We start from the raw sequence: 25916 nt of genomic DNA on the forward strand, positions 1-25916 counted from the left end.
AGTTTCTTCATATAGTCATCAAGTACATTTTTAAATGGAAAAATGGCTACAGAAGTCTTTCTATTTCAATATAAATTTTGAGAAACATTTTTTAAAAATATATCCAAAGAATGTTTTTAAGGAAGAACCAAAGGCCTAGTAAAGGATGGAATACTGAGATTTTTATAAATGAGAATACAATAAACATATTATTAACTGAATAACCTGTAAATGATTTAAAGTTCAGAATTCTAAAGGGTTTTTTTTCCAAAATGATTAAAATGTTACTTTTTTTCAAAGTTTTAACTATCAAATCACATTGAAAAAAAAATGTTTAATGTAACTAAAATGAAAAAATTCTAAGCTCAGCCAGTGATTCATTATAATAGGTTTTAAAATAATTGGTTAATAAAAAATTTTAAAACATAACAGTGTATCTTTTTCTCTTTTTTTGGCAAAGGAATGCAATGTGGTACAGTGGAAAGAACATTGGGTTTGCAGAAAATATGGGGTTGGAAATCCTAGGCAAGGCAAATTTAACCTCTCGGCCTCAGTTTCCTTATCTAAAAATGAGGGGCTGGTTTACATGATCTCTAAGGTCCCTTCCAGTTATAAATCTATGTTCCTATGAAAAATGTTATTAAAAAAATCATTATAAGCAATAACATCCTAGGTTCGTACATTTATTTGCCTTTCCCTTTCTCTTTCTAACAATATTCTAGTATGAGTAGGGAGCAGTGTGGCATAATGAAAAAACACAGGTTTTTTTTCTCAAAGGACTGCTGTTCAAACCCTCATTCTGCTACTTACTATCCCTGTCACCTCAATTATAACCTGATCTTTAAAATGAAAGGGCGAGACTAGTAAATCTAGATGACCTCTAAAATCTCTTCCTACTCTATATCAAAGATCCTAAACCTGTGAAGATTACAGCATAGGAAATTCTAAACAAGAGGTGCACACATTGAATAAGCCATTTGACTTTGATACCTGGTAGCAATGTGACATCTAAATACAATTTCCGAGTTTGCTTTTTTGATACTTCTTTAATCCAGACAGTTAATAAGGACAAGAATCTTGTCTTATTGTCTTATTTTAATAAGAGGGCTAATGATAAACTAATGCATTCAAAAAGGACAGCCAGGATGGCAAGAAGGCCCAAATGATGGTTAATGGCTGAAGGAAATGGGGCTAAAACACCAAGGGATGGAAAAATTTATAGGGAATTCTACTACTATGCTCAAATATTTCAAGTGATTCTACCTGAAAAAAGGATGAGACTTACACTAACTCTCTGAAGGGCAGAAGTAGGACAACTAGGCTAAAAGATCATAGATTTATAATAGGAAGGGATTTGGGGGCATCTAGTCCAACACCCTCATTTTACAGATGAGGAAACTGAGGCCCAGAGAAACCAAACAACTTGTCCATGTTCATACATAAAATAAGCCAGAGTCCAGAGTCTAATTAATCTTCTGAATCCAATGTCAGGGTTCTTTCCACTAAACTACACAGTAGAATACCAGATTTTAAACTTCTGGTCTAAAAGGATTTTCTCTCAGAATTGCTCAAAAATAGAATTCAAAAGTTTTCTACCACAAGGAGTTTTTTAAACTAGGAAGGAAATTTGATGAACTGACCTCTAAATTCCCTTCCAAATCTAAGATTCTTGTTTTTTTAGACATAGCAAGTAAACTTTACTTCTATCACTTTGGGAACATATACCTAGTTGCTTTGCTAATTAGTTTCTGCTGGGAAGCAAGACAAAGTAGCCATGATCTCAGTAAATTAGTCTCTTTCTTAGCCAGAGCTAATTGCAAAAGTGTTGTCTACCCTAGGCTGAAGTTTATATGGATTTAACACATCCTTTACCAACTCAAATTTGCTTCTCTATGATCATCTTAGAAATAGAATTTTTGCCAATAGTCACTTCAACAGAACTCTATATATTTTGAGGTTGGTTATAATAGGATTTAAGATATATAAGAATTATTCATCATCCTCAGCCCTCTGTGTTCTTAGAATTGTTCGCAAAGTGTCCAAATGTTTATTATCACATACATAAGTTGGGGGGAGGGGGGAAAGGGAGTGGAACTTTCCTTTAAGCAAAGTAGCTGACACTTTTCTAATGTTATAGAAAAACGCTATGTTCACACTTCTAAAAAAGAAATTTTTCTCTTCTACTATTCTGGTCCTCTGAATGGTCAATTTCTTCCTGAGGCTAAATGTCACAAGACAAGGCAGAACAAAGCAGGCAACTAAGACTGTGGTCTATACCCAAGAATAAATGGGAGGCACATTTGGAAAGCAACAAACTTTCTATTTGTGGGGTGGGCTGGGTAGCTAATATAGGAAGCAAGGAAGGTGGGGTGAAGAAATATATTATCTATTCTAATAAGTTCTGGTAAATCACCAAAAATGTAAGAAGACATAGTTCAGTCTTTATCACAGTTTAATAGAAAAGGTAAGTACCTTTTTAAAGGACAAATTGCTAAAAAAGTTAAAGTTTTGAAAATAAAAAATCCAAATTTTAAGAACAGTATGGAAAAGAATTCAAGTAAAATTCCATATATAACTCAACCAAAGAATCAAATTTCAAAGCTTACTTGAATAATCATTATTTTTTTATTCCTTTATTTAGACTTAATATTGGATTAATTATTTCTTGGCATTTCTTGGCATGTCATGAAATTCTAAAATAGAAAAAAAAATCACTTTGCTTTTAAAAATTAATGTCACATAGAATTCTTAGGAAGAATTTGGAAGGACTGAGTAATCAGATATAAAATAATGTTTGAATTTTAGAAATGTGAGAGAACTCCTGGTGGAAGAATAAGAATGTGACGACTCATGAAGCCAAAAATATATTTAAGGAAAAGGAAGCCAATCAATTTAGGAAAATGATGATATTGAAAAATCAAACTATTTGGTTTAAAAATTATATGTATTAAGGTTTAAATAAGTTATGAAACTCTAAGTAGCAATATTCTCCATTAAAAAGTATGAAAAATAAGAATATTGGCCTAAATATTTTATATGATCCAATTCTAGACACAATAAAAATTAGGAAAGGAAGCAAACTATATACTTCACATTTCTTTGGTTACCTGTTCTGCAGTATTCTTGTATGACAAGACACTCTCTAGAGAAATAAATTATTTTTACCTTTCATTTCTTGTCTAATACTTCTGCTGCCAGCACATCTTCTGTTTTCCTGTGTCTTCTCTTTTTTTTTAACTTCTTTTCTTTCCTTCATTTATCTTTATTCCTTAATTTTTAGCCTTTTTCCTCCACTTTCTTTTCTCATTCCCATATTATTATTTTAATTACACTTGCCACACCATTCTTTTCTTACACTTCTCTACTCACCTACCATTTTATTTTCTCTTCTCCTATATTCATTTCTCTTCTCATATTCAATATTTCTCTCCTCTTAAGTATTTTTTTTTTTGCTATTCTAGAACAATAATATATACAAATGTGGCAAAAATGAATTATTAACATTTACCACTTTGGGGAAAGCAATTCATAATCCACTTTATTGCACCAAAGTCTATTTCTTATAATACAACTGAACTACAATGAGTCAGTATAGCGTTCTTTTTCAATAGAAAAAAAAACAGGCACCATTTTGGGATTTCCTAACCAAAGCACATTATCAATCTAATGGGATCTCTGTCATTTATTTTCAAGATTCAGCCAGGATAATAAACAGATTTTCTCCCTCAAAGTGAGATATATCCTGTTAGCCATCCTTTGTTTATCCTAACAAATATGAATGTGCTATATAATTAATAAAATAAAACTTCCTTCTGATAGTATAAAAATTAAGTCAACTTTTTCTAAGGATGGCCATGCAAGAAAATATTGGATATAGCAGTGATTCATGATACAAGTAATTTTAACTTTTTATCCTCCCTTGTTTCTTATTCTTTGCATCTTAGAGCTTAGGCAAAAATGTAAATAAAGACCTTGAGAATAATAAAAGACAACTAACATTTTAAAAAATACATAAATAGTAACCTGAGCTTAATAACATGCCTTTTTAGAGGAAGTACAAGGTTTCTCTCCTACTTTCGATGGAGCGCACTAAAAAATACAAGAGGTTTCTTTGTTATGCAAAATAATAACTCCATTTCCTATACTATGTGTGGAAACTAAATATTATCATACTGCAAATATTATATACAAAATATCTATATACATATATAATCTAAGCAAATGTTGAAATTGCATTCATACAAACACTCAAAGATTATCTTAAGGGATTATCATACTTCATATCAGAAAATCATATCTTTCTTTTCCTCAACATTTTTATATTAAATTGCAAGGCAATAGAAATCTAAGGTGAATAATATTTATATCAATAAAATATAAAATGAATAAAAGTATTAATTAATAAAGTATTATTTCATTGGTTACATAAGTATTTTTCTAAAGTCTCAAGTGTTTATAGCAGATTTGTCGAAAATGCAAGCTCATTAAAGAATTCTTCTAAGAGCACTCCTAAATCATAAACCAAGGGCATATTGGCATTATTAGGCAAATCACTTCACTTTTCAGAGTCTCAGTTCTTTCATCTGTAAAGAGATGGAGGAGTTCTATAGGAAACATAGCAAGTAGGGCAATCAATAATTCATTAACAAAAAAAAAAAACACTAATAAACAACAAAATGTCTATTTAAATAATGCAAGGATACATTATGTCATATAATGATGTGAAACACATTTTATTAAATATAGAATGATTTTAATAGAATCTGTTTGAAATAAATTCTGAACACTGAGTAACTGGTTTCTACTTAAACTTCTAAGGAGTGCTCTTTGAAAAATTAGCTTTTTGAGGGCCTGTCTAGGTTTCCAGGGGCCTAGTAACTAATCATATTTTGGCACACTTGATACTTTTTAGAAAGATGTTTGTATAATATATAACAATTTTCAAAAGACCAGTCTATCACAAAAATAAGTATTAATTCTTTATAGATAACTATAATTTATACCTTATTTAACCTTAAATTCTTTTAGTCTCATTATGAAATTGATCTAAATATTCATTTTATGCTTTTAAAGTTAGATACAGATTTTGATTCCCTTGTTAGACAGATGAATTTATATCCTGAGGAAATTACTCAGATAATTCAGAGCTTAGGAGTGCTTTTGTTTGAAATATTCACAAAACTTTTTGACCTGGAAATTTATCTAAATGTTCCACCCCATTTTGTTAATTCAGTGTATATTTTTTTATAGACTATAACACTTCGCCTCACAAGCTTTTTAAATTCTATCTACCCTTTTTATTAACAGCAAAAAGTTTGTTGTAAAAGATGCTCACCATTTTTATTGATTAAGCTTTTATTCATATATAGGCAAATGAAGGGAATTATTTTTCAGAATCTTGTCTAAAAAGCCTTTCCAGAAAAATCTTCTTATGAACACATAAGTTCTTTCTGTACCCCTTTTTATCAGTATTTATTGATAACATACTTTTATTTAAAATATAAAAGTAAGTACTTATAAAGTAAGTTTATTGATGACATGCTTCACATGGAAAATAACACAAAAAAGAAAATTTTATAATTGTCTTTGAGTCTTGATAGGTAGATTAATCCTAATTTAAACTAATTACTAAGTGGCAAAATTTCAGGAAAATATTCATTAATAATATTTTACATGGCTTATGAAGTAATATACAGTTTCGGTAGTTGTGTATACATGGTGTGTGTGTGACAGAGACAGAGAGCGAGAGAGAGAGAGAGAAACAGGGGTGGAGGAAAGACAGAGAAAGAGAGGGAGACAAAGAAAGACAGAGATAGAGAGACAGAGACAAAGACAGAGACAGAGAAAAGGAGATGAGATAGGGGAAAAGGGGGAGGTAAACATGAGGAGAAAAAAGGGACTCCAGGATGTTGTAGCAAACAATTGTCAGAAAAAAGGTCATCTTCTAAGATCTTTAATGTTTTTTACTTAACTTAGCTCTCAAAGTATTTGGAATACCTTTTTGTATAATATTTTAAAACTGAAAAAAAAAGGTTTACAAATAATCCAAGAAACTTTATAAATGCTAATCTTTTAATATTTAACAAACTAGAATTAAAATGATAATCTTTTGGGAAAGGGGATATTGTGCTAAGATGAACTGTCATAATGCCTAAGACAACTAAAAATGAATACTTAAATCAAGATTACTTATCTTTAGCTAATACTAATAATTATGATAGTCATAATAAAAAGAACAAGCTAACATTTACATAGTTCTTTAAAGTTTATAAAGCAAGTTCTACATATGGCCTCAATTATTTTACTTCAAGAAATTACTATATGTATCAAGAGAATTGAAAATCTTAGGGCATTCATCTGATCTAAGAAGGGAGGGCTTTTATCTGTTAGAAAGATGTCACTTATTATCCTGGCTATACCAAGAAAGTAAACATTTCCCTAAATTCTCAAATGTATCAAGAGTTCTGTTCTTTTTTAGAAATATGATTTATACTAATAGAAATTTTAAGGATTTAAAAGTAAAATGGGAAACACTAAAGGGAAATGGACATTTTAGTAGTATACATTAATTTTGAGGAAGGCAATTCAATTAGACTGATATAAATTGAATTGTACTTAAATGATTGTCAATATATATGCTAAAGAATACTTCAAGAAAAATGATTTCACTTAACACGTCCTAGCTGTGTGACCCTGGGCAAGTCATTTACCCAAACTGCCTCAGGGAAAAAAAATGGTTGGAATGAAATGTAGATTTAAAAGTTATGTTTTTATAACATTAATTCACTGACATTGCAAATAAGAGGTATGATACATACTATATAAGAATGTAACTCAGTAGATTATTAATATAATGAACACTTTGATTTCCCCTACGTTCTTCATTTCCCAATTAGCTGCTCTCCTTTGGATTTTGGATTTGTCCCCAAGAACCTCATCATCCTGCAAGATTGATCAGATGTGGTACTCATATCTACTTAGCATCCTCTTATCCTAGAATGCTTCTGATTGGAAGATTCAACTAAGAGGTTCTCTCAAAATTTCACTAAGCTTTATAAAGCTAATGGAACCAACTACCTGTTGTACAGGATATAAACTGACTGAAGACCTTTCATAAGGATGAGGCTTCGACCTAATTGTTACCTGAGACTCTGCAATAATAAGTTGAGCTAATAGCTAAAAAGCTGCAGGTGTTCAATTGAATGAACATTCCCCTCTTGGTTCCTACCAACTCTTAATTAGCATTTAAGCACTTCTTTTAAAGATGATGTTAGTTTGGGGAATTCAGGTAAGGAAATTCTCATTTGTTTGTATAGTTCTCTAGGGAAATTTGAATTAAGAATTTGTTATTTACTAATATTCTTTTTTCTTCTTTCTGTTTCTTTGTTTAGAGAGTACTCCCCCGGACAAAGAGAAAAAAACCTGGGGGGGAGAGGGTTGGGAGCTTCTGTGTTCAGTGTCTATTTAATCTAGTGTTTTGCAGTTTGTGCTTTGCACAAACTACTGACAACTTGTCTATTGGGAGTTGCCCTTTCTTGCAAACTAATACCCCCCTCTTGCTTTTCTTTCTCTGAGAGTCTCTGATTTTAATTGGGGGTCCCTGTCCCACACACTAATAACAAAATGGCAGAAACTATTTCTCTTGTGGCTGAACAGACTGTATATTATGTCTGTTCTCTAATGTAGTCATTTCTTTTTAATAGTAGTAAATTTGGAGAGATTCTGGCTGGGATAACATTTTAAACTATACAAAGATAAAGTATTTTGTTTGATTTAAATAAATTATTTTTATTTGAATATGAAAAAAAAATTTCTGTTTAAAAAAGCCTCCCAGGCCGTCCATTCCTTCACATTTCCAACTACCTACTTGTGAGCTTCTCCATGATGCCTTTTTCTGTTTCCTTTTCTATAATGTGTTTCCCCACAAAATAGCAAGCTTCTTGAGGGCTGGGGTGTCTTTGTTTTAGCAAATAAAACAGTGCCTGGCACACAGTAGATAATTAATGATTATTTGCTGACTTTCTACTACTATATATTCCATATATAGTGGAATTCACTGACATTGCAAATAAGAGGTGTGATACATACTATATAAGAATGTAACTCAGTAGATTACTGAGTGGAGCAAAAAGAAAAAGCTCACCCTTTCTACCACTTTTCTATCTTGTATGGAATTTGAATTACTTACTTAGTACTAACTTAGGTCCAAAAGCCTTTACTAGTTTCCTAACATCTGTAGTTATGTCAAAGAAATGTGACATACTAAAAAGTCTCAGGAAAAGATATTGGACAAATGTAACCTCCAACAATCTCTGGTCATAAGAAAATTGTATAAGCAGGAATTAGCTCCCTTTTCTTAGAGAATAATTTTCTTTTCTCCTACCTTTATATGTTTTTAAGGATATTCCCTTGACTAAAGCTTAGTCAACAATAAAATAGTCAACAATGTTGACTATTTTAGATTTAGTTGAGTAATTGGGCATTAAAAGAAGTACTATTATTCACAAAGTAAAATAATAAGCTTTTCTCCTATTGCTCAAACATAAACTACTAGCCCTTGACACACAGGTTTTACAGCCCCTGACATGAAATGAAGTGGAAAGTGAGTTAATGTTATGAAAAAATATCAAATGATTTTATCAGTTAATTTTCATATTAAAGCATTGAGGGAAAGGTTTTTTAATATTTCATTATTTTTTTTCCTTTGTATTTTCATCATTACTTCTATATACTATATATATGGTATTCAGAACAAAATAAATTTTCCTTTTTTTCCCAAAAAAAGTCACTCATAAGTATATTATTTATTTCATATTTACAAAAGGTTCTCAAATTCTTGAATCAGCTTTCTGTATTCTTAGCATTAGAAAATCAAATCTTTGTAAGATTTGGACTCTTATTAGTTGCTAAATCATAAAGGGTCTTAAGTTTCATAGTAGAATTGCTTTTCTGAAAAGCATAAAAAGGCTATGAATTTTGGCAGAAGTTTCCAGAAGAATAATTTTTGCAAAAATGTTGGTGAAATATAGGGAATAGAATGCTGACCTTGGAGTAACAATGCTCTGCATTCAAATTTCTGACTCCTAGCTCTGTGATCCTAGGCAAGCATTTACCAACCCCTCAAAGCCCTAAGACAAATCCCTACAATATAATAATAAATGAGCTGTCATTTGCTTTGAAAAAGCAGGATTTATACAATTCCTGGAAGACATAGTTGGTGAGGACCCCTGTCCCATTCCCAGTAATTTTTTTTGTTTGATAGTAATTGTTTTGTCTCTTTCCTTGCCGCCTTCCTCCCCTCACCCCCCACTCTCCCAAAGCTCTGCAAGGTAGCTTATCATTCAGGTCATCTCTCTGCCTTTTAATTCCCACAAAAATAATTGCTTTAATTGGAAGTAACACTACTAGCAATAAAGGGTAAAATATGTTGATAATTTTTAAATTTTTTTTTCCTTTTAACTAGTAGCCCATCTGAACAAATTATTTTACTGAATCAAAAAACAAAATTTCATATGCATATGTTTCATTTTTAAATAGTTATCAAGTAATTTGAAATAGTAATTTTAAAAATTATTTTACAACAGGAAAAACATAAAAATAATAAATATAATAAACAACAGATGATGATTCAGGATTTATTAATCATTTCAATGAAATTCTGTCATCCTTGAGTGCAAAAAATACATTCTGCTTCTGTGGGACAGGTATCACTATATACACAAGTGAATTCAGAAGGTACTTGGGTTATTAAGTTGCTATTTAGCTTTTTAGACTAACTTAATTTCTACTTTTTTGTAAATATGATCCATTTCCCTAAAAAGCAAAATTTTTAACATACATATCTGTGACACCTACTCATATGTATACTAACAAATACTCATAATGCCTTTTATTAGGTAGAAAATTACATAATTACAACCAAAATTGTTTTCAAAAGAATAGTCATTAATTTTTGTTATGTACTGCATATTTGATCAACAATCCAAGAGAAACCATGTTATAGCTTCACTGTGGATTGCTAATTTCTTAGAATTAAAAAATAAACAAAAATAATTTTAAAGCATATGAAGTGGGATAAAAACATCCTTTAATTCCCTCAGTCAATGAGCTGTTACAAATGGGACAAACTGTTTTTCTACTAGCTATATTTATATGACAGATTTACATATCAACAAGACTTCATGTACTTTTAAAACCAAAATAACATTAAAACCTACTAATATATAGATAATATTTTGCCAAATCATAATTTCATAAAGTGACTTAAATTAACATGCAATACAACTGATCCTACTATTGATCAAATTAGGCCTCCAAACCTTTAAAGCAAAGAGAATCTCTGTAGGTATAGTTTACAAATTACATATTTTCAATCATCTCCCCATCTAGGGACTCACTGAGGCATAACAAAATGAAAAATCACATCCCATTTTTAGAACAATAGGAAGATTTACAAAAGCACAGAACAGTTAATCCTACTTACTGATGAAGAGCCCAACATAGATTTGGGAGACCGAATCATTCCAGCAATGGAGTGGCGAAGTGACTCGAATTTAGATAACTTTTCCTTCCTTTCCTAATTTAGAGGAAGAAAAAAAGTTGTTAATAAAGATATATTTTGATAAGAATATGTTATAATATCCTTAAATTCTAAGTTAAAAAAGAAAAATTCATCAACATTAAATTCCTCAAATTTTTTTCCAAACTAACTTTCATTTAGACCTTAAGGTTGTATGGAATATCCTTAGGATAAAGGAAGCAATGAGTTGAAGTTACAAAGCCCTAAATTTCAGCTTGATATCTAAATGAAAAGGAAAAAAAAAAGGAAAGAAAGACTACTACTAGAACATAGAAATAGAAATAACAGGTCTTGTCCCATTTTTAAATGTCCCTGGGTCCAGCAAACCTTTACAAAGATGATAAACTAAATTAACACTGTTACATAAAGCCAAACAACTGCAGAGATGTAGGGCTCTCTTTTTAAATTTTTTATTCAAAAAGAAATAGAAAATAAGGGAATTTGGATAATGTAAAAAAAATTTTATTTTAAAACAAAGAAATAGAAATGTTTTCTTCTATGGCATGATCCCCCCCAAATCTTATTGTTCGTTGTTATGCTTTTTAGAAATCACCACAACTGCTAAAATATTAGTGACAGTTTGATAAAGAGATAGTTTGAGCTTTCTGTTGAGTAAATTTCAGTTTTCAACTTACCTTAATATTAAGAACATTCATAAGTAAGGAAAGGAAACAAATTATACTGAAAAACATGGTAATCAAAATATTGTAAAAACAAATTCAAAGACCTGTAAGGAATCCTAGTGAGTAAAGAATCTTAAGTGAGTCCCATCCATATCTTTTATGTAACTTTTTGCTAAAAACATTAGAATGTATTTGCAGTATCTGATGAACTAATAGGAAAAAACAAAAGTTGGAAAGGCATCCTTTCTTATGTGTTAATCAATGATTATCCTTTATTATAGGTCTGTTTTACCCCAGAAACCTGATCAGTTCTTTCAAGAAACATAATCTTCCTAAAGGAATGAACAAATATTCTTCTTGATGGGGCTCTTGTGATGAAGCATCCTGTACGTGGAAGGCTTTTCATCTCAAGAGTCATGTATCAAATGAGAATACTTAGTGTAGTGCTTTCTTTGTTCTCAGCTAATAAAATCCCTTTAGTAGAAAAAGGATCTGGCTGGGAAGTAATACAGTTTGCCTAGCAATAATGCCCACCAATAGCTGTGACCATGAATTTTCCCAGCCAAGGAATTCAGGTGTTGGGGTTTCCTCAGGGTGGTGATGATGTATGTAATATGTTGTTTGTTTGTTACGGTGTCATTGTTACTGCAGTCACTATGCTAATTGTGTATTACTTTGGTGCTATGAATTTCCTCTCCCCTTATGTCTTATTTAAATCAAGATCTGAGAATAATAAACTTGTATCCACCCTCTTTAAGATTATGCCTGCTGAACTGCAGGGCCTTGACTTCTTTTACTTTTCTGTGGAATCTTCATGAGGCTCTCCAAAAGCCTAACTCCTGATGTCTAAGAGCCCATCTCTTTTCTCAGTCTGTACAAAAGTCCCATTCCTGGGATCTCTTTCCTTTAAAAAAGGTTACAAGGTGTACTGCTGATATTTTGTCTATGGCTAGCTAGCTATGCCCTAACTCCATCAATGTTGAGAGAAGAAATTGTTCATACTTTGTGAATGAAGGAATGAATGAAGGAATGAAAAAAATTAAGTGCTTACTATGTGCCAAATACTGGGGACACAAAATCAATGTAGATTCCCTAACTTTAAGAAGCTTACATTAGAATAATAAAAGGAAACCATATGTTTAAATAGGGGCATGATGGACAGAGAAGAGTATTTTGGTCTAGAAAGTTACAGAAATGGATAAGGCAACAATAGGGCAGCCCACTGACCATGGTGTAAAGGGTGAGCAGCGTACAGATAAATTTTTTAAACTTAAGATATCAAAACCTTAGTTTTCTTTCCCTTACCTTCTATAGCTTCACCAACCAAAGAAATCAATTGATCAAGGTGGTCCTAAGAGACTCCCACTACAGCTTTAATACAGTTTTGAGACTTGGATGGATCTGGAATTTCATTTATAGGAGTTTTCCTTACAATCATACAAGACCCCTATTATAGAAAAATTATAATATTATAAATAGAATGCTAGTGTGGGACCAAATTTCAAATCTCACTAGATCACCAGGTAGTGCTAGGTGAGATTTGAAATTTGATCCCACATGAGTTACTTAACTAGTTACTAAACAACTATGTGCCACATACAACTTTCAAGAGCTAAAGAAATGTGTCAACATTAGTGGAAGGAAAAATCAATGGGGAAAAAAATCATATAACTTATATTTATGTAAATTTTAGGATGTCAAAAAATAAAAATGTTTTAGAATGATGGGATTGCTAAGGGTAGTAAGGAGCCATATTTTCCAGAAATGCTAGACCCAAAGCATGCAGGAGACCCAACATGTATAAAGGAAAAACCTCATCACCACTTTGAACTGACATAATTTGTTGTTTACATCCCAAGGTGGATTCCCTGTATAATCTTTAGGAGGCAAGACAGGTGCCAGTCAGTCTGTGCCAGGCTGGGAAAATGGTTATCCAGCTGGGGTCCTTTGCAGAGAAGCAGACCCTCCTATTTTTATAGTTCTGTCAATCCTAAGAAGAAAAAATATAGTTTTGCCATCTCCTTGCTGTACTCCTTTGGGAGGGGTTTTGCCTTTTACACACCTTTACTGCACCTTTCCCCTTCCAAGTCTCACCCCTTCCTATTTTCTCCTCTTTCTTTTGTTTGCAAAAATATGCAAACTTCTGTAGGGATTGTGAACTCCTTGAGTTCCACATGCACATCCATTTCTCTTGTAATAAATTTGGTTTTCACACAAGTCTCATGATGTTTTGACTGGATTTCAGACTGAAAGTCTGTTCCAGAAGTTGAATTCCTACATTTTACATGTGAAGAATATTTGTATATAAAGTAGTGTGTGTGTGTGTGTGTGTGTGTGTGTGTGTGTGTGTGTGGGTGTGTGTATCAAAGCAAACTGCTCAAGATGGTGAAGTGAAGTAATGAAACCCAGCTCCCTGGACAAACTCCAACAAAGATCTCAGAGAAACTTCAGACCATATCATAAATGGAAAACTAAAAAGTAACCAAAATAGATCATTTTTTTCAGAACAAGGTCACAAATTCAACCCAAAGGGAAAGAAGTATATAATGGAGGATGAAGATCAAGATCCCAGAGGCACTGAGAAGCAGAACAGAGCTGACTACAATAAGCCCTCAGACATAGAGACCTCAGTATTGTCACCAACCCCAGAGATAGGATAGAATCTTAGAACCAGATTGCTGGAGGAAAGAGAACACAGCACTAATTCAGAGGAGGAAATCTTTGCACTAGATTTCAAGCGTAGAATACTGCCCCAGGGCTACAGCTGCACATGTATAGAATAATTTTACACAGGTATACATACACACAGACATACATCTATATTTATAAATTTGTGTCTGAAATGGTAGCCATCTCTAGAGTGAGGAGAGGAAGAGAAGAAAAAAGGGAAAAAGTTACATAACTTTCTTTAAAAGGAATAGCAAATTGTACATAATAGATTTGCAATTTCAAGTGCAATCATCTTTTCTTTCTATTCTATTGTAAACTATATTTCTATGTTATAGAAATACAAGATTTTATGTTTTAAGTTCAAACTAAAATTAATAAAAAATTTAAAAAACAGGAATTTTTCTGTATCTCTGACTCTTGGCTTTCATAAGAGTTAAAGAATAAAAGGTTAAAATTTATAAAAAGAATAAACAAACCACAAATTTCACAAACTACTAAAACCATAAACATCAGTCCATTAAGGCACATGAAAAACACAGTCAACAGGTACACTGTGTCAAAATGTATATTACAAATTAATTATTACATATGTACATATTAGGAATTAATTCACTAATATTTTTAGTTCCTAATAAATTCTATCAGTAATAGAAAAATACGAAGGCAACATTAGTATACCCCACAGCAACCAATTCAATTGTCTTGACATATGAAAACTGCTTTGGCAATATAAGGAAATCAATGCCTTCTCATTCTGAGAAGGAATTATTATTCTTTCTCTCTTTTCATTTCCTATTAGCTCAGATGGGAATATCCTAAGTTTGTGAGGATACTGGTAAAAACTGCTAGAGTTCAAGGAAAATGCTCTTTTCTTTCACTCTGGCCTGAAAGTAATGGTTGGGAGGAGGATTTCTCACAACTGGTCAGTTTGGGCAGTGAAACTACAGCTTGTATGAAGGGGGGTCCCCCATCACCCTCTGCTGCACCTCCCGCATTCCTGCCTCACCCCCCTCTCCCCTTACTCCCCAGCCCTGCCTCTTCCCTATTTCCCTGTTATCCCCTCCACTCTCCCCATCACTCTCCCAACCCCAATCACTCCCCCAGGATCACTGCATCCCCTTACCAAGTCTTTTGTAAACAAGGACTTCTCAGCTTCTTTCAAGGCACAGGCTCTACACAAGAGGGAGTCCCTTTCCCGGGACTTACCGCATCTCACACACTTGTAGGAAGTTGCCATTTGGCCTGCTCCTTGCAGGCCCAGGGCGTGGCTAAGCTTGGCCTCTGCTGCCCCCTGAGGACTGAGCAGGGCCTGCTGTTGAGGCTGCATCCCAGGCCTCAGGAGCAGGCCACAAGCAGCCTCTCGAGGTTCCTGTATCTCATTTGATCCTCATCCCACTCCAGGAGAATGGATGCTATGAATATCCTCATTGCACAGATGAGGAAACTGAGGCAAAAAGGAGTTAAGTGATTTGCTCAGGATCACACAGCCAGATTTGAACCCAGTCCTTCTGACATCTTCCTGAGTTTAAATTTTGTCTCATTTAATAGCTGTGTGACTGTGGACAAGCCCTTTAGCCCTGTTTGCCTCAGTTTCCTCATCTATAAAACAAGTCAAAGAAAGAAAAAACAAATCACTCCAGTATCTTTGCCAAGAAAATAAATCCCAGTGGGATTACAAAAATCTGGACATGATCTTGTAGATGTGGAAGAGACATGAGGTAGCAATCAATTAGAGGGAAGAGTTGAGGGTAAATATTAGCTTGAAGATACAGCTTATTAGAAGGATCAAAAGGGATGGTTTAGGAGATAAATATAATGAGCCCATTTTGGACACATTGAGTTTGAAATACCTACAAGACATTCTATCACAGCTGGTTTCACTGTATGTTTCCCTTCTGCGCTCTATAACCCAGACAAATAGACATGGCACTTTATCTCTCATCTCTTTCTTACTTTTCATTTCTTGATAAAACTTAAGAGTGTACTATATAGCACTGTTTACTTATATTGACCTTGCAGTTCATTCAAACCTTCAGACCGTTATCACACTTACTATTTGCATTTCTCCAAATTAAAACTCCTCTTCAAATTTTATGACCTCACAGACATTTATAAGATTTTTTAAAAATTTATCTTCATCATTCTTTTCTATAAAGAAAAGTTTAGTATTAATCAATTTGAAGTTTCTATTATACTCTTTCCTTCCCTTAATCATTTACTTCACTTATTGCTTAAAAAAAATAAACAAAATTGACTCTAGCATCAATTCTTGAGAAACTGCTATTTACCTTGCTCTCTCCAAAGAAGTAATTTTATACTTAATATTCATACTTAATTTGTAGAGAAGATGAAGATTTCTGTGGTCAAAATACAACCTAAAATGCTTAGGCTTTTGCTGTGGGCAGACATGCATTAAGACTGTGCTGTAGAGAAAGTGTTGTAATCAAGAAGACTTGAGTTCAAATCATGTCTCAGGTACTTTACAATCTTCTAGTCCTGGACAACTCACTACATTTCTATCTACATCACTTTCTTCATTTGTCAAATATAGATAATAAAAGCAAGTACCTTCTGGAATTGTTGTAAAGCTAAAATAAGTTATTTATAAAGCACTTTGTAATCCTCAAAGCACTATGTAAATGGTAAATATTTGTCCCTTTTAGGCCTGAGATTATCATCTTGCAATATCTGTAATAGAATTTCATTATGCTGGAAGAAATGACAAATGACTACATTAGAGAAACATGGAAAAATCTTAATATTAAGATTGTCAGACTCCTTAGTTGAAGTGTCATCTGTAACTGAAGGCTTTGACTGTTATCTCAGATTCAGAATTTGAAAAATAAAGACCAAATGATAGTCTGCTGGGATTCTTCCTGGCATTTATTAGATGAGGGTAGTGCTATCTACTTTTATTATAAAGGAGAATCTGTAGTCATTTAACCTTAGCAGATTAAACTTCATACGGCCTAGCTGGCCCTGGAGATAGAAACGAAAGGGATAGTAGCAAAAGAATCCAAGAGAGTCATGCTGAGAGGAACAGAGCAGTAGAGACTAGAGAGTGAGGCTGGAATAGTACAAGAAAGTAAATATTCCTGACCCCATGAAAAGCAAACCAAATGAGAACAGTATGATGATAAAAACAAAATATCAGGTCTCCCAAAGCACAAATTTTATATTCTATTCTCTTCCTCCATGAAAAGCTAGTTTTTTCATTTAAAGTAATGCAACCATCCTTGAGACTTGACTGGCTCAGAAGACTAACGTTATTACAATATTTCCAGTCACCTAAATGGAAAACAACTATAAAGATGTCTCTCCGATACTTGCCAGAACACAACAGGCAAGAAAACTTTGCTCAGTTGAATAATCTACTCCAGAAATCTTCAATGTATATCTTTGTTGAAACTGTTGTAGCTTTAGTGAATTAAGGGCAGGAGGCTTAGTAGACTTTGAAGTAGTGACCAGAAGACACAGACTCGGGTCTCACAATTCAACCAGAGGAAGAGACTCTAGCAGCAGTGGTTCTTGTCAGAAAAATGAGCACTGGAATGAGTAGAGGCAAAAATAAGTTCATTATGACATTATATACTGCACTCCAGAAGTGATTAGTACTGATGATGAGTGAAACAAGCAGAACCAGAAATACATTATACACACAACAGGATTGTGCAATGATCAACTATGAAAGACTTGGTTCTTCTCAGTGGTTCAGTGATGCAAAGTAATTGCAATAATCTTTGTATAGGAAATGTCATCTGCATCCAGAAAGAGAATTATGGAGATTGAATGAACATCGACACATACTATGTTCACTTATTTTTTCTGGGATTTTTTTCCTCTCCCGTGGTTTTTCCCTTTTGTTCTGATTTTTCTCTCTCAACATAATTCAAAAGGAAACGTGTATTTAAAAAGTTAATATACATGTATAACCAGGAAAAAAAATAAAAGAAACAAACAAACACAAAATAATTAGCCCTGCTATGTAAAGGGGCTGGTACCACAACACCTAGTGATCACATACAACTGTCCCCTGTAGGAGGGCTTGGAAGACAAAAGGGTGAAATTATTTGAAGGGAATATGCTTGCAGTCAACAGAGAAGTTAAAGTATCCAGCCCCAATAGAAGAAGTAGGATAGTCTCTCAGAAGCATCTCATAGAGTTAAGAGTTTTTAATCCCCACTCCTAAGAAGGAGGAGGTCTGGGTCAGAACCCAGGGAACATCCTTGATCCATGATAAAAACCAGTAATATTCAGGAAGGGTCATTATCTTTGGTCCAAGTGATACTCTTGCATATGGTCACTTCTTTACATTGAGAGACACGTTGAAAACTGCAAGAAATTAACATTACCACATGGATGTGATTATTTAGACCCAGGATTTAACCATTCAAAGGTAAAAGAAGTAAGGAGCCACAGAAGAACGTGAAGTTTGTAACTGTAATTTTCCCATACTGTCACTCCTTAAGGGAACAGATACATTGTTTTGTTTTTTCTCCTTTTAAAGCTTTTCTTTCCCATCTTTCAGGCTACCTAAATCAGACTTCTTGAATACTTGAATTACACTTGAAAACTAAATAGATCAGTATTAACTCTAAAGTCACAAAAGTGGTGAAAGGTCCTCTAGAACCCAACTTCTTAAACTGGGGTTTGTGACTCCATGAGGTCTCATAACAAGATCAGGGTCATGCAATTATTATTTATTATCAGTTAAAGTTTTACTGGTGTACTTATAGCAATTTTTAAATCTTACATATCAATATATACCTACATTTTATATAACTATATGCCTAGGATCAAGTAAAATTTCTTGGTGAAAAAGGGTCATGGGTAGAAAACTTCAAGCCCTGCTCTAGACGTAAAATCTTATACTGTTCTCCCATGAGTTACAATTATTATTTTTTCCTGAAAAGGGATTAAAACAATCATTGAAACTTGATTGACTCAGGATACTGAAGGCTCAAACTAATGGCATTGTATGCTAGTCACCTGAGTACACAATAGCTACAAGACATTCCAGGCTCTTTCTTCCTAGTCTGCTTTAATGATCACTTTATAAAAGGAAGCTTCACTCAGTTCAATCAATATCAGGTATCCTCAATGCATATCCTTGTTGAACATTCTGCTAATATGTTGTGACTATTCTCTGGCATAAGAGAAAAACATAAGATTCTTCTCTTGTCTTTTGTTTTCTATGATAGGGTTCACAGTGACACTCCCTTCATATAAGTGCTACTGTCAATAAGTTAAGAACTTATCTGGAAATCCAATTAATATTCTAGGAAAGGCCCATGAACCAGCCAGAAACAAGGGAAAAGAACACCTCAATGATGCCAAGAATAATGTATAATAACACCTGAGATCAGTTCAAGGCTAATTTGATTGGCAATTGACAGGGAAAGGGAAAGAGGAATGAGAAGAGGAAAAAGAGAAGTGAAGAAAGAAAGAGGAATATTTGATATACAACTCAAATATACACAGAGTAAAACTCAGATTCTAAAAGTCAAATAAGCTGAGAAGATTACAAGAGCAGGACTGTTTTCACAGAAGGGAAAGATGCTCTCTAAAGTGTCCTTCTGAGAGTGGGATACTCAAACCCTGATTTTGATGACTACTTAATTAGCTATTTTGGATGTCAAGGTTCATAACATAAAGGTAATTCTGGTTAGCAGATATAGCCTGGATGAAAAGGACCAAGACCAGTCAGACAGGCCTAAGAACCAGGAAAAAACAGTGAAACAAAACCTAGATAGAAGAGGGTATGAATGAGAAATTTTAAAAGTTACAGAAGATTGAGAAAAGGCTATTAGGTTTGGCAATTAGGAGATCTTTGCTAACTTTGAAGAGAGCAATTCAAGGAACAAAAAACAGGCTAGTATCTTAATCTCAGAACATATATTACAAATTGTAATAAGGCTAGAAAGGTAAGAAGGAAATGTAATTCATGGCAATCATAAAATCATATGTATGCTTATAAGAGCTGACAATACACTAAGAAGGCATACATTCAATGTTGATAAACATTTATCTAGTAGATACATGCAACAACAAAAAACAACAAACCTTTATAGACTATTCGATGATAACATCAAGCCTAATAAGATCTACCAACCTGATTCCTAAAAGTAACAGTAAACATGTCTTATTGCTCATGACAAGGTTCCCTCCAAGATAGCATTCTGGCAAATCACCATCAATTATCCCTGCTCTGGAATGAATAGAAAATGTTCACATTTTCAGGAACAAAGAACACAGGAGTCTGCCTGCCCTAGGCGAATCAGACTGAGGGCAGATATAGAGTGTTTTGGTCCTAACCAAAGGTATTTACAAGTTACATTTGAGTTCTCACTGGTTTTCAGTTACCAAAGCTTATAATAAAAAGAAACTATCAATCAAACCACAGGCATCATTAAGTGCTTATCTGTTATTTATAAGATTTGGGAGACACACACACATTCAATAGCAGTTATCTACCAAACTTGTAGTTTACCAAATGTACATACACACACCATTGTGAAACTATACCACAGAAATCATTATCTTATTCTAAAAAAAAAAAAAAAAAAAAAAAACCTTATGTAGGGTCAAATAGATAATAAGTGTTTGAGGACACTTTTGAACTCAAATCTTCCTGACTCCAGGCCCAGAACTCTAACCACTGAGCTACCTTGCTCCCTCCATGGCAAACAGAGGTCAGAGAATTAATAAGTATTTGAGGTCAGATCTGGATTCATATTAGAAACGAGGTGCCTCATTCTATCCACTAAGCCAACTTTTTTACAAATCTCCATCAAATGTCTCTGCCATGTTTTGGAGCTTGATGGAATTAGTACAATTTCATTTTCAAATAGGACCCTCTAAGGATTTCTCCATGAACAAGAACAATGAAGTGTGACTGGGATCTCCTCCACAACAATGGCTAACACTGAAGCATATCTCCATGTTTTATGATTCGTGTGATTTTTATGATCAGAGGTTTGCAGAAGAGGTCTATTTCTGTTTTATATTTTTGAAGGAATCTTGAGTGGGAGAAACCTTGAAAAAGAGTTTATAACCGATTTCAGAAAAGATGCTTAGTGAAGTAAGTTGAATGAAGAGAATTTTGTACACAGTAACAACAAAATTATGTGATGATCAACTCTGATGGACTTGGCTTTTTTCAATAATGAGATGAGTCAAGGAAATTCCAATAGACTTGTGATGGAAAGAACCATCTACATCCAGAGAGAGAACTATGGAGAAGGAATGTGGATCAAAGCATATCATTTTCACCTTTTTGTTATTATTGTTTGTTTGCTTGGGTTTTTTCTTTCTTGTGTTTTTTCCCCCTTTTGATCTGATTTTTCTTGTGCAACTTGATAAATATGGAAATAAGTTTAGAAGAATTGCAGAACATTTTGGAATAAAGGATTTTGCAATGTTGAAAACTATCTTTGCATTTATTTGAAAAAATAAAAAGCTATAAAAAGAATATAATGTTGGTCTCCCAGTCTAAATGTTTATGATAAGCAAAATAAAATAAATACAGTGACATCATATATTCACCACATCTTTCCATTCGGTGCATATAAAACATTATTTGTGAGAACTCACTTATTCCCTATTAAAATACCCATCTAAGAGACCTTTAATTTCTATAAAAATAATATAAAAATATCGGACAGAAGTGATAATCTCTTGGGAATCTAATCTTATAGTTAAAAAATATGAGGTCTTCTTTGTAGTGTCCAGAAACTGGAAATTGAGTGGATGCCCATCAATTGGAGAATGGCTGAATAAATTGTGGTATATAAATGTTATAGAATATTATTGTTCTATTAAGAAATGACCAGCAGGATGATTTCTGAAAGGCCTGGAGAGACTTACATGAATTGATGCTGAGTGAAATGAGCAGGACCAGGAGATTATTATATACTTCAACAACAATACTATATGATAATCAATTCTGATGGACCAGTTCCAGTAGAGCAGTAATGAATTGAACCAACTACACCCAGCAAAAGAACTCTGGGAGATGACTATGAATCACTACATAGAATTCTCAAATCCTCTATTTTTATCTCCCTGCACTTTTGATTTCCTTCACAGGCTAATTGTACACTCTTTCAAAGTCCGATTCTTTTTGTACAGCAAAATAATTGTTTGGACATGTATACATATATTTTATTTAACTTATACTTCAACATATTTAACATGTATTGGTCAACCTGCCATCTGGGGGAAGGAGTGGAAGGAAGGAGGGGAAAAGTTGGAACAAAAGGATATGCAATTGTCAATGTTGAAAAAATTACCCATGCATATATCTTGTAAATAAAAAGCTATAATAATTTTTTTAAAAAGAATTAAGCAAAACAAGAAAACAATAGAAACAATGAATATAAGATTGTAAACTGAATAAAAAATCAAAAGCAAATGTTAAGAAATTGCAAACAGTTAAAAAAAAAAAAAAAAAGCAAGACTCCAAAGAAGAGATATGAGAAGACACTTCCACCCCACTACTTTACAAAAGATGGTTCATGGGTATATGACACTACACATACTTTCAGACTTTGCCTTCTCATTTTCTATTTTCTTCTTAAAAAAAAAAAAAAAAAAGGAATGGCTTTTGGGAAGGAGAGGGATATTGAGGAAAAAATACGGTGATGTAAAAAGCTATATATGTATATAAATATATATACACATATACACATATATATATATATATCAGTATGTATATTTTTTTTTAAAAGAAATGAAAGCATTATAGGAAAGACAGAGGAAAAGAAGTGAATGGGAAAGGGGAATTGGAAGATGTTAGAGAACAAAATAAAGAAGTGTTTACTCATTAGGAAAACAAACAATTTCAAAATGAAAATTATCAAGACAGATTTAAAAGGAAAGGAATGTTAAGAATCTATGACTGGAGGCCAAGTGAGAGAAAGAGAAGAGAAAGATAACTGAAGTTTGTGGTATCAGTCTCTTCATTAGTCAAGAACTCTTCTACTATCCACAGACAATTATAATTAATAACAATAACAAATAGAATTTATAAAGCACTTCAGTTTGAAAAATTAGATACAAATATTATCTCATTTTACTTTTATAATAATACTAAGAAATAGATACTATTATTATCTTCATTTTACAGCTGAGGAAACTAAGAGTGAGAGAGGTTAAAAATCTTACCCAGGATACATTAAATGATAAATGTCTCCGTCTGCATTTAAATTAGGACCCTTCTGATTTAAGGTTTAATACTATGCACAGAGTCATCTCACTACCTCAATGGTGTCTTTTTCATACTATTTTACTGTAAACCACAATTTCCACAATTCATTTTCTATCACTGTTTACTATGCAGTAATATTCTATGAGGTAGCTAGGTGACATAATAGATGAGAGCTGGGCCTGGAATCAGAAAGATTTGAGTTCAAATCCAGACTCAAACTTTCTTACTAGCTGTGTGACTCTAAAGAAGTCATTTAACTCTGTTTACTTCAGTTTCCTCATCTGTCAAATGAACTAGAGAGAAATGGCAAAGACTCCAGTATTTTTGCCAAGAAAAATTCAAAAAAGATCACAAAGAGTTGGACACTAATAAAAACTATTAAACAAGCAATATTCCATTAATTCAGTTATCACAGTTCATTTATTAGACATGTATTTTTATATTCATTCTTATTAAACATAATTTTTCTTGTTGATATTCAAATATATTTTTATCAGAGATAGGAACTGCCTTTACTGATGCAATCCTAGATGGATACACAGGTAGCTGTGTATTCTTTATCTATTTTAAATGGAATTTTTCCTTCTATCTTTTTCTTCTGTGTTTTGTTGATAATATATAGAAATTTCAATGATTTATGTGATTTATTTTATGACCTGATAATCTGCCAAATATATCGTTTCAAATATTGTTGATTACTTAGGGTTTTATAAATATAGCACCCAAGTTCATCAGCAAAAAACTTTTTGTTTTTCTTTTATGCTCATTCTAGTAATTTCCTTTTCTAATTTTATTACTAATGATAATTATACCAAGTATGCCAGAATTACAGCAAAGAGAAATTATAGTGATATTCTTTTATTTTCCTGATCTTATTAGAAAATCTTCTAGTTTCTCCCCATTACATATAACAATTACATATTACATATAATAATACATATAACAATTACATATAACACATCTTCCAAAACTTTTATAAGTAAGGAAAGCTCCATTTATTCCTATAATTACATTATTGTTGTTGTTAAACAAAAATGTATATTGGATTTTGTTCATTTTTTCTGCCTGTACTAAAATAATCATAAAATGTTTACTGTTTTTGATTAATATAGTAAACTATGTATATAATTTCTAAAAATTAATCCTATATTCCTAGTATTAATCCCACCTGGTCACCCTGTTTAGGTGTCATGATCATATCTATATACTGGAAAGAGATCCTTTCTTTTCCAGAGAGAGAACTATAGAGAATGAATGTGGATCGAAGCATATCATTTTCACCTTTTTGTTATTATTGTTTGTTTGCTTGGGTTTTTTTCTTTCTTGTGTTTTTTCCCCTTTTGATCTGATTTTTCTTGCGCAACTTGATAAATATGGAAATAAGTTAGAAGAATTGCACATGTTTTACTTATACTGGATTACTTCCATTCTAGGGGAGAGAGAAAATTTTGGAATAAAGGATTTTGCAATGTTGAAAACTATCTTTGCATTTATTTGAAAAAATAAAAAGCTATAAAAAGAATATAATTTTGGTCTCCCAGTCTAAATGTTTATGATAAACAAAATAAAATAAATATAGTGATATCAGATATTCACCACATCTTTCCATTCGGTGCATATAAAACATTATTTGTGAGAACTCACTTATTCCCTATTGAAATACCCATTTAAGATACCTTTAATTTCTATAAAAAAATATAAAAATATAGGACAGAAGTGATGATCTCTTGGGAATCTTATCTTGTAGTTAAAAAATATGAGGGCTTCTTTGTAGTGTCCAGAAACTGGAAACTGAGTGGATGCCTATCAATTGGAGAATGGCTGAATAAATTGTGGTATATGAATATAATGGAATATTATTGTTCTATAAGAAATGACCAGCAGGAAGATTTCTGAAAGGCCTGGAGAGACTTACATGAATTGATGCTAAGTGAAATGAGCAGAACCAAGAGATCATTATATACATCAACAACAATACTACATGATGATCAATTCTGATGGATGTGGCCATCTTTTCAACAATGAAGATGAATTAAATCAGTTCCAATAGAGCAGTAATGAATTGAACCAGCTACACCCAGCAAAAGAACTCTGGGAGATGACTATGAACCACTACATAGAATTCCCAATTCCTCTATTTTTATCTCCCTGAATTTTTGATTTCCTTCACAGGCTAACTGTACACTATTTCAAAGTCTGACTCTTTTTATACAGCAAATTAACTGTTTGGACATGTGTACATATATTGTACTTAACTCATACTTTAACATATTTAACATATATTGGTCAACCTGCCATCTGGGGGAAAGGATGGGGGGAAGGAGGGAAAAAGTTGGAACAAAAGGATTTGCAAATGTCAATGCTGAAAAATTACCTATGCATATATCTTGTAAATAAAAAGCTATAATTAAAATATTTTTCCCTACATTGTTAATATTGCTTTTCCCTACATTGTTAATATTGTACTTCTCTTCATGTATCTTATCTTCACAATTGTATTGCCTCCAGCGTGGATATCTTCTATAAGTGCTTGATCCAGTCCAGGTGTTTTTTCCTAACTTTGGTCTCTTCAAGTGTTATCTCTACTTTTCTGTAAGCATATCTACTAGATCCAAGGGTGGCAGTTCCACTGTTTTTGATGGAGAAAAATGTTTATTAAATGAACTTCTTACAAATCTTCCCTTTTTCTTCAGTTTATTGTCCTCTTTCCATTATTACCATTAAATGTCTTCAGTCTGAATGCTAGAAATCTAGACAAATTTTCTTAAAATTGGCTTTATGCTCCACTTCTTTGCAAATATATGCCAGATTAAACACGGTTTAATAATCATTCATCATCCTTCCCACTTAACTGAAC

The 25916-nt window shown here is 32.7% G+C and overlaps 1 protein-coding gene across 2 annotated transcripts in view; it reads right to left on the reverse strand.

Moving 5' to 3' along the window:
* FER (FER tyrosine kinase) overlaps positions 1–25916 on the reverse strand; it is a 244817-nt gene that overhangs the window by 160672 nt on the left and 58229 nt on the right. For both annotated transcript variants that reach the window (XM_051994832.1, XM_051994841.1), the window contains one exon: positions 10463–10555. In XM_051994832.1, coding sequence (XP_051850792.1) covers positions 10463–10555 — 93 coding nt within the window. The remainder of the gene's footprint in view (positions 1–10462; positions 10556–25916) is intronic.

Source organism: Antechinus flavipes, chromosome 1 (genome assembly GCF_016432865.1).
Source record: "Antechinus flavipes isolate AdamAnt ecotype Samford, QLD, Australia chromosome 1, AdamAnt_v2, whole genome shotgun sequence".
In the NCBI taxonomy this organism is placed as follows: Eukaryota; Metazoa; Chordata; class Mammalia; order Dasyuromorphia; family Dasyuridae; genus Antechinus; species Antechinus flavipes.